This window comes from Protopterus annectens, chromosome 2.part1 (genome assembly GCF_019279795.1).
Source record: "Protopterus annectens isolate FY-2018-M chromosome 2.part1, PAN1.0, whole genome shotgun sequence".
Lineage (NCBI taxonomy): Eukaryota > Metazoa > Chordata > Ceratodontiformes > Protopteridae > Protopterus > Protopterus annectens.
Genome location: NC_056729.1, coordinates 1,366,970,642 through 1,366,980,641, shown reverse-complemented (window position 1 = coordinate 1,366,980,641; position 10,000 = coordinate 1,366,970,642). Strand labels below are relative to the sequence as shown.

The following is a 10,000-nucleotide window of genomic DNA, read 5'->3' as shown; positions in this document are numbered from 1 at the left end:
AAAAACTCATCCCACTACTGCCACTCCCTCCTCACCTTCAACTGGCTTGAGCATACCCAACTACCTCAGTTACCTACAACTCACCATTGCCCACAAGCGAATCTTTAAACCAGCCAACTGCCCAGCTCTTGCTACTTTCTTAAAACTTTACATTCCCAACCGCTCACTCAGATCCAGAAACCAAAATCTCCTTCAGGTCCACAAACCTGCACAACCTCCTGGCCATCTACTGCTGTCCCACTCCTTAGCTAAACAATGGAAATCTCTCTTCAAGCACCTATGCAACCTTACCCAACCATACAAATTTTAAATCTCCGCTACTCTTGCATCTTTCTTCCAAATAGGATTGTCCTTGCCGCGCTTGAACTTAACTCCCCCTCATTCCACCTTGCACTGACTCATCCAACTACCTATTACGTCATCCCACCCAAGTAATCCCTCACCTACTAAAAAATATTTTTCTCTCTATTGTACTATACTGTCCAATCTCAAATATACTGTTACCCTCTCCATGCACAATATTTACCAAACCTACCAATGGCTAGTAGCTATATATTTTGAAATGTTAAACCTACAACCGAGTTTATAACAAAAATATTCTGTTTATGTAAATGTTGAAATTTTTGTTTTGTCTATTTTTGTAACATTGTGACAAGCCAATTGCAAATATCATGGAGCTTATCTGTAAATGTTTAACTGTATGAACTGTCCTTTTGTAATGTGAATTGTAACTTGCAATTATTGTGGAGCCTTTCTCCCCAAGCCTCCACTGAAAACGGGCTCTTCATGGCCTAGTGGACTTCCCCGGTCATTTAACTTAAATAACCTTGGATGTAATTCTCCCTCCTGCTCCACCTTACTACTGCTGTTTGCTAACCTTGACCCTAACCCTATACACAACTGTAGAAAAACAGGTTGGACAAACAGAACATAAAAAGATACGTGCACAACACGAAATCTAGCCCCTTACTTTTCCCTAACTCTTACCACTACCCGCACCCTAACCCGCAAACACTCCCGTCTGTCCTCTTAACTTGCCCGTGTTTTAACCCTAAACTGCAAACACTCTTGGCCTATAATGTAGAAACCTTCACTTGGTTTTAGGGTTAGGTTGGCACATGAGTAAAGTGGGCAAGGGTGGCTTTGTCCCTGCTGCACCACCTTACATATATAGTAATCCTATTCCTGCACTAACTCCAGCTGTGTACATTACATTACTACAAACATTTTTCCTAATATTACCATTACACATGACAAATGGAAGTAAGACCACCCACAGCATAAACCTATCCACTTACTAACCATAAGCGTGAACATACTCTCATGCATCCTAACCCTTGTAATGCAGGTTTGCACATTTTCACAACCACCGCCTTTTCAGTCTAACATTAATTTTCCTGCTCACTTGTCTACCCGCTATAAATCTTGAATTTATCTAACTGCATTCACAAAAAAAATCACTTATTTGTGCAGTCGTCTTTTTTTTACACCCACACAAACTTGTTGACCAAATGTATGTTTGTCCAATTGCATTCCACTCATGCGTATGTGCAAGTAAATATTGGCACACAGTGATGTAGCATTGTATGCACATAATGCCATGCATTATTCTTTCTGTTAAGTTATGCTTCACTAAGATTGTCATTTTTTTGTAGATTATATTTTTCCTTTAGTTTTATCATCACAACTGTTTTGTTTGCTTTTAACTGGGTTTTACCTCCACCACAGTTGCTCATTGGGCACAGGTTATAACATTCACCCAAACTGTTTTTCTTTCATGTTACAAATGTTAGGCATTTTTATTTGCACGCAAATAAGTAGAGCTGTTTGTGTACGGGTCTGTTCATTCATCAAATGAGAAATCTATCGAACCTCCGTTCAAACTTAAAACATCAAATGTTCACTTCAGATGTTCAGTCATGTAATATTTTACCCAGGAAATGGAGTTGGTTGGCCATCATTAAGAAATTAACTCTTTTCACCACTGTAGTGCAATCTCTGAGTTGGTATGTATTAGTGGGGGTGTGGGGGGTGTAGCCCCAAACCTGGGTGAGTTTTATATACTGCGGTGTGTTTCACTGTGCATGTTGATCCACTGTCTCTTTTCCCTGGGTAAAATATGCAATGATTGAACGTTCGCTGAAGAGAATGTTTTAAGTTCAGTGAACAGAGGTTCGATGGATTTCTCATTTGATGACTGAACATAGACCTCGTTTGTGTACTGCATCCGTCCTTTCTTGTAAGGAATCTTGCCTAAAAAGTTATCTTGCACCAAAGCAGGGTATAAAAGGGGCCATATGTGGTCTTGCTTCATTGTAGTGTAGTATGAACCTGCATTAATCTTCAGGAAAGAGAGGTACAACTTTTGGAATGTCAGGCTAAGTATAATACAGTTAATGCTGGGCATAAGCTGAATTATATGTTTGTTTGAACTGATTATACATCAAGGAGCTACAGTTATTTTTTATGTATACATCCAGACAGTTAATCTGCTGAATACAAAGTGCCGAATCTCTGTAAACAGCCTAATTCCCATTCACAAATAATCTGGCTACCTTTCTGGGCTTACTCAAAAACTCCAAAAATAAGGAAAAGAAAAAAAAAAACCAAGCGTTTGAAGTATTTAATAGCACCAAATCACCATCAGGTACCTCGGCCTTTCGCCTTCAAGGATACACAAAATGCACACACTTTTTATGCAAGGTGAACCCTTGTTAATTACTTCATGATGTATTTAAATGTTTAAAGTGTACAGTGACTTATTACTCTTAAGTTCTTCACATAAAACACTGAAATGCACATAGTTTAAATGTTTAAATATTTTTATAATTATCACATTTGGTTAACTATTAATATTAACCTCTAAATTAATTCCCTTAGGACATAAGGTGCCAAAATTCAAAATTATTTACTTTCCAATATATTTAACTTTTTTGTTTTAATTCTCCACTTCTCATGCAATAGGGACTGGCAAGAGCACTAAAGAATGAGCTGTCATCCCCACCATGAACCCTACAAAAGTGTTCTCCCACTGGGCTCCTACGGTTCCTATTCCGAATGTCCTCCCAAGTGCTCTAATATCCTAAATTGTACAGCTCTGTTTGTCCTGTGCACCATTTTATATTTTTGCATCCACAGCCTATTGTATGCATTAGAACTGCAAGTAAATCTGCTCTTATTTTCCAACTTCTTCGCATTGACAAAAGTACCAGAAGTATTCCTAATGTTCTTACAAACTTTACATTTACCACAGGCATAAGTTCCTACCCTACCTTCTTCAACACTGTAGTGGGGTTTATTTAATAATTCCTTCATATTCAAATATCTACTATATGAAAACCTAAACAACCCAGGAAACAATTTCCCACCGTTTCATCCAAACACACTGTGCCATAAATCCTGTACAAGACCCCTCATGATATAAGAAAAAGTTGAGTATTTCGAAAGAAAAAAAACTTTGCCTACATGATTAGGTTTTACATTCTTATTAAAGTATTTCTTGTCCATATCCCTCTCTGCTTCTCCCGTAAGAACCTGTTTAACCGCCCGATCTAGCTTAGTTTCTTTATACCCCCTTTGTAACGATCTATTCTTACTTTCCAATAGGAACTCTTTTTTTAAACTTGTCTTCAGAAGTATTTCTAACTATCTACTTGAATTCTCGCAATGGAAGAGAATCTAACAAATTGGAGGGATGCATGCTTTTAGCAAACAAAAAATTTACTGCAGTTGGCTTTCTAAATGGTCTAAAATGTATGGTGTGACAATTCTCTACATAAACTTCTATGTCAAAAAATTGAATTGTTAAATCGCCCATGGTCATTGTAAATTTAATACATGGGAAATATTTAATTCCTAAATAAATTTCTCAAATTCTGAACGTTGCCCCCTACAGATGAAAAAAAAATCTATGTAGCTTCTATACAGCAATGCATTTTCTTTCTAAAATCTACTGTAGAAAAATAACTTCTCAAAATAACCCATATAAATAACTGCATATGTGGGTGCATAAGATGCACACCCATAGTTTTACTTTTTTTCTGTAAATAAACTTGATTGTTGGAATTAAAGTAATTGTGGGTTAAACAAAATTCCAATAACCTAATAAATGCTGTTTTGGGACTTGCACCCATTACATTATGAACAGCCTCTAAACCAAACTTATTTTGGATGGACGAACACAGAGAATTGACATCCACTATCACCTAATAAAAGTTACCCTCACTCTGCCAATCCATATCATGAACTATATCACACAAGTCCTGAGTATTCTTAATATGGGCTGGTACTCTAACCAAAAATTTGTTTTTAATATTGAATCTAAAAAAAATCCCAACATTATATACAAAAGAATGGATGCCAGAGACTATAGGTCTCCCAGGGGGATTGTCTGAGTTCTTATGTGTTTTCGGGATGGCGTAAATGATTTGGGCCATAGGGATCACAAATTCTCATTTTTTAACTTCCTCTCTAGATAAAAAAAAAAAGTCTTTCACCCCTCTCCAAAATATCGGCTAGTTCACTGTTATATTCAGCTACAGGATTACAAGGCAACATGACATAATTTTCCTCTTGTAATAAATCACAAACCATTTTGTCATATTGTACCCTTGACATTACTACCCAGTTACCACCCTTATCTGCCTCTCTAAGTCCTTAAAACAAGTTCTACGTTTTTGCGGTTCCATCCATTCTACCTTGGTTAGATTAAAGTGCTTTTTACTTCTAACAAACTGAGCATATGCAAATTCCACATTCTTAACACTTGTTCAAAAAGATTCACAGCTGACTACCATTTAGGAGGAATAAACTTGTTATTAATGACAATGGGGGAACTTGATTTGAATTCTGGAATAACCAGTGTCGAACACCTCATGCATCATGCTCTCTTGTTCATAAAAAACATCATAATCAAATATAGATACATTTAGTAATCGGCATAGAAGAAGAAATGTTAGATGAAGTTATCAGAAACCACATCACTATTTTCATCCCTTTTCTTATTTTTGTAAAGTATACTGCTAAATGCAACTTCCTATAAGAAGCTTTTACATCCATTACAATTTTGGCTATTGGAACTTTTATAGGTACAAACATAGTGCCCCTACTCAACAAACTGATAACATAATCAGACAAATATGACTTGGACAAGTTTTATAATTTTTAAACTTTCATTAGCTGTTTTGCATCAGTGGGTTCGTTAACTCATTACTAGTCATAAAAGCATTTGACCGAGCAGGCAGTTCAGCATACACTATGTTTGAAAATCTACCAATATTCACATTTTTCAATTTTTCTTGCCTTTTCTTTGTTTTTTCCACCCTTTCCATTGATTCCCCTGGGGCACCGATACATTGCTGTTGGCATCCTGTCCGTGAGCCAACTGGCTGTCAATCTGGTGATACCACGATTTTTGCTCAGTTTTGAGAGTTTATTTATAATGCCTTTGTTGGGAATTGTCTCGTATGCCTTGGCCAGTTCGAGGTGGGTGGAATGTACTGTTGTACCCTCATCCATGACCTTGGACTTTCTCAAAGAAATCCACCAGGTTCAGTAGGCATGACCTGCCCATGACAAAGCCAAAGTGGGTCTGGTCCAGTGTTTTGATGTTTTCTGTCATTTATCAGGTCTGATTATTCTTTCCAGGGCCTTGCATTTAAGACTAGTCAGATGTATGTGTTTGTAATTTCCTGTGTCCGAGATGAGTCCGCCTTTATGCAGAGGAATAATTGTTGCTGTCCTCCACTCTGTCGGGACAAAGCCAGTCTGGTGGCTGTGGTTAAATAGAGATACTAATGGTCCTGATTTAAGCTGTTTTAAGATGCACCCTTTTGTATTGGGCCCTGTTGAAGCCATGCTTGTAGCTTTAGAGAGTGGAGTAGGAATCTGTTTGGTGATAATTAGTGGTGGAGGGTATTTTTTAGGGGAGAACTAGGGGTAATGGGGAGTCATTAGCCAATTCTACCTGTTTGTACTGCTTTTCTGTGAGATGCTTTGCGTCTATTTGAAGTATTGTTGAAGTACTGGTAAAGTTCACAGTCTAATTTTGCAGGTATTTATTATGTTAGGACTGCAGAGACCATGTTTCATCTGTTAGAATCAAGGTTTTCCTTTAGAGTTTTCTAAATAAAAATGTGGTTTGTAACCCCTTGGAGTGTATTGTGCTTTTGCAGCTGATTCAGACAAACTGTAGTAAAAATTGGTTCTCCGTTTTGGACATCTATTTGGTAATTTGATGGCAACTTGCTGAATGTTATTTCTTTCTCTGGGTGTTGAGACTCTAACTTGTGCCCAAGTCTAAAGGATGCATGTTGAATTCCTGTCAGCTAAGCACATATCTTTTCGTACACATCTGTGGTAAATTAATGTGGCTTATACTGCCTTTTGTCTTTTTAAGGGCGGACCCTATCATGATATGTTGCATAGCATTTTGGGAGCATACACATGCTACAGACCTGACGTAGGATATGTAAGTGAAGTTCTTTTGTTATCATATAGTTCAGAATCTGAGACGTGATCTCTGAAAATTTGGCTGCATTAAAACAATTTTTTTTCTGAAGAAATGTCTGCTCTATTGCACCATTCTCAAGTTAATTAACATTGTCTGTTCTTGTAGGTTCAAGGCATGTCTTTCATTGCAGCAGTATTGATTCTAAACCTAGAAGCTGCTGATGCTTTTATTTCTTTTGCAAACCTCCTGAATAAACCCTGCCAAATGGCATTCTTTCGTGTGGACCATGGTCTTGTAAGTACAGAATTTAGGTAAAGTAAAATTAAATGATATATCAATTGATTGTCATGTTGAGCTGGTGTATGGAGTATGTAGAGATTTTTTTGTCTCCATCTTTTTTGTCAGAGTATCTTACACATCCCCCACCCCCTTGGTACAGAGTAAAGCCCCAGTTGTGACCCAGATGAACGCTGGTTAGCTGTAAAGGAGGTTTGGGGGGGGCTAGCTGTAAAGGAGGTTTGGGGGGGCGCTATGGAACATGGGAGTGAGCAGTATGTGAACACCTCACCCATTCTGGGGTGAGGGAGGTGACTTGACTCACTGCTATTCAGTGTGTAGGCTAGATGAATGTGTTGCTGTGGCATAGCCTCCTAGGGCAGTCATGCAGAGAAACGTTTGTGTACGCCTCTCCCAACAGCAGGCAGTTGTAACATTACTCTGAAGCTGCCAAGGGGTAACTAGGAGCTCCTTGGTGGGGATGGGGTACCTTAATGTTTGCCTGAATGATGATCCTGTAATTGGCTCTTATCACTGTGAGGAATGGATAGGTTGCTTGGGAATGTTTGGCAGGCAGTTTTAAAAAATATCTTGTACATCAGCAAATCTCTCTTTTTAGCATCACTTATTGCATAGTGACATTACACACACAATTATAAGAGAACTAAAATTATTTTTCCCTTTCTGCAAATTATGCAAATATGAATTGTTTTTATTCAGTTTAATATTGCATAGATTGCCAGAATTCTCCATTCCATAAAATGTTACTCCTGCTGAGCATCATTCCGTATGTATTGTTTGCACAAAATTCCATTTATTTCTGTTTAGTTTACTCTCTTTGATAAAGATGTCATACACCCTCCATTCTTTTAGCTTCTGTACACCATTCAAAAAAATCTGTTACATTGATTATTATAGTTGTGCTGTAGTAATTATCTATTTTTTATCACAGCTTCTGTTCTAGACTCCACTGTAAATGCAACTAAATCTGTTTTCTCTCCCCATCCCTTTTTCTATAACCTGTACTACAGTCAATTTCTGGTAGTGAAGGCAGTCTCCGACCCTAAATCCAAACAACTTAATCTGACTGTTGGTATAGAGGGTTAAGGCTATGAGATGTAGCTCTTGTAGTATAGGGTTTGATTCCATCGGCCCTTATTTTGTCCAGTGTGTGTCCTTGAGCAAGTCAGTTCACCAGACATTACTCCTGGATTGCCCCTGAAAAAGGACTATCCACTGGGCTTGTCTGATTAACAAATGGGTGGTGGTTGTAGTATTCTGTCTGGCCTCATCCCGCCTTTGTCAGTAGTTTTCTCCCAGTATCTTAGTTCCTTCAGTAACTTTTTCCAGTAAACTTTAAGCTCTTCTGTGTGTGTTTTTGTGCTCCTTAGTCTTTCTTATTGGGAAAAAATCTCCTCTCCTTGTGTTGGCTTAGTTTTCAAAATATTTCTACTACTTTTATACATATAATAGTCTGCATGGTTGTTACTGTTGTCCTTAACTGTCTGTTCAAAATCCTACTTTCCTTATTTTGTGAGCCCCCCCCATTCCTTCCATTTCTTCGGGTCGTTGCCTGCTATAGGTCCCCAACCATGTTCCAAGACTCTTGCTCCACATTCCTAAGCACCCTGGAAACTATTAGGGTCCAACCCAACACTCATACTAGGTGATTTCAACTACCCCTCCATCAACTGGGAAAACTCATGCACCAATACACACTGGCTTCTGGAATTCATCAGTTCCAATGCCCTGGACCAGCTCATTCTTAACCAGGTCAAGGATGTTGCTTCTTCTCATGGGGGTATTACTAACATGGGCAACCATTGCTCTACACCAATACTCAATTCCTCCCTGGTTAGGTCTGACCACAAACTAATTGCCATGGAAATCCACATCTCACCCACACCCTCCGCAAAGGTAACCACCATGAAAAATTTCTCCAAAGCTGACGTTGAGTTCAAAAACAGAGGTGGCTAACTTCGACACCCATCTCAAAGGAAAATAGATGCATGACTGCCGAATCATACATCAATGCACAGTACGAACATGTACATATGCATAGAACTAGCCATACCCAACAGAATCAAGACACTCTCCAAAAAAAGGAAGCCTATCTGGTGGTGCCCTGCCATTAATAAACCCTACAATTGAAGGAAGAAACTGTTGCAGAAAAAGGTGAAGTCCCATGATTGGAAAAACTCCCTTATTAGCCTCAACAAAAAGTTGAGATCCCTCATCAAAATCTCTAAAGCCAGCTATGAAGGCAAAATTGTGGCAGACACTAAAAACAACCACAAAGCCTTCTATAGTTATATCAAGAATCTCCACGGCAATACCCAGGTGTGCTCTGAATTACTGCACAATGGTACCTATTATACTGAGCCAACAGGTATTGTCAACATACTGGCCGACAAATTCAGTGCCAACTTTACCCCTGCCCCCCCCCCCCCCAAAAGGACCAATCAAAATACCGAAGGAATGCCAGGCACCCAGCATTACTGCAGCACAGGTTAAAGCTGCATTGTCCAAGGCCAAGAATATAGCTTCTGTGGGACCTGACAATATCCCTGGATGTGTTCTATATGAACTACAAAGTGAACTGGCACCACATCTCTCTGCCCAGTTGTCACAACCTCACCTCGGGCTTTGTTCCTACTGATTGGCGCACTGCTAAAGTCATCCTTCTCCATAAAGGGGACGCCACTACAGACACTGGGAATTATCGCCCCATTAGCCTGATAAGTCTGATATGCAAGGCTATGGAGCACATCATCATGGACCTAATTAACAAAGATATAGGTAATCTCCAAACTCTAGATTCCACGCAGTTTGGTTTTGTGAAAGGTAGATCATGCATGCTCAACCTGGTTGACTTATTTCAGTCAGTCACCAGAGCTCTGGATGAAGGCAAGGCAGTTAATACAGCCTACCTCGATCTGGCCCAAGGCCTTTGATACCATTCCCCACTCAGGAATTATTGATAAACTCACCAAAGTAGGCATCAACCCCTGTATCTAACTATGTGGGTTGCAAATTGGAGAGAACCCACAGTGTGAAAGTAGTGGACTCCAAAACAGTGTAAAAAACTTTGTGTTGAAGATTTTCAGTCCATATATTTCTAGTTAATCACTGTATATTAATCAGATCAGGCAATGGTGGTAGAAGTACCGAACATAAACTCGTCTTAAGTCAAAACAAAACAAAAAGATTACTTGTTTAAAGTAGTGGACTCCAAGTCAGACTACTGACCAATCACAAGGGTGGGGAATTTTT

General features: G+C 38.9%; 1 protein-coding gene across 2 annotated transcripts in view; it reads left to right on the top strand.

Annotated features, from left to right (window-relative positions):
- Positions 1-10,000, top strand: part of TBC1D14 (TBC1 domain family member 14) — a 773,921-nt gene that overhangs the window by 476,611 nt on the left and 287,310 nt on the right. For both annotated transcript variants that reach the window (XM_044062828.1, XM_044062829.1), the window contains 2 exons: positions 6,398-6,469; positions 6,617-6,745. In XM_044062828.1, coding sequence (XP_043918763.1) covers positions 6,398-6,469; positions 6,617-6,745 — 201 coding nt within the window. The remainder of the gene's footprint in view (positions 1-6,397; positions 6,470-6,616; positions 6,746-10,000) is intronic.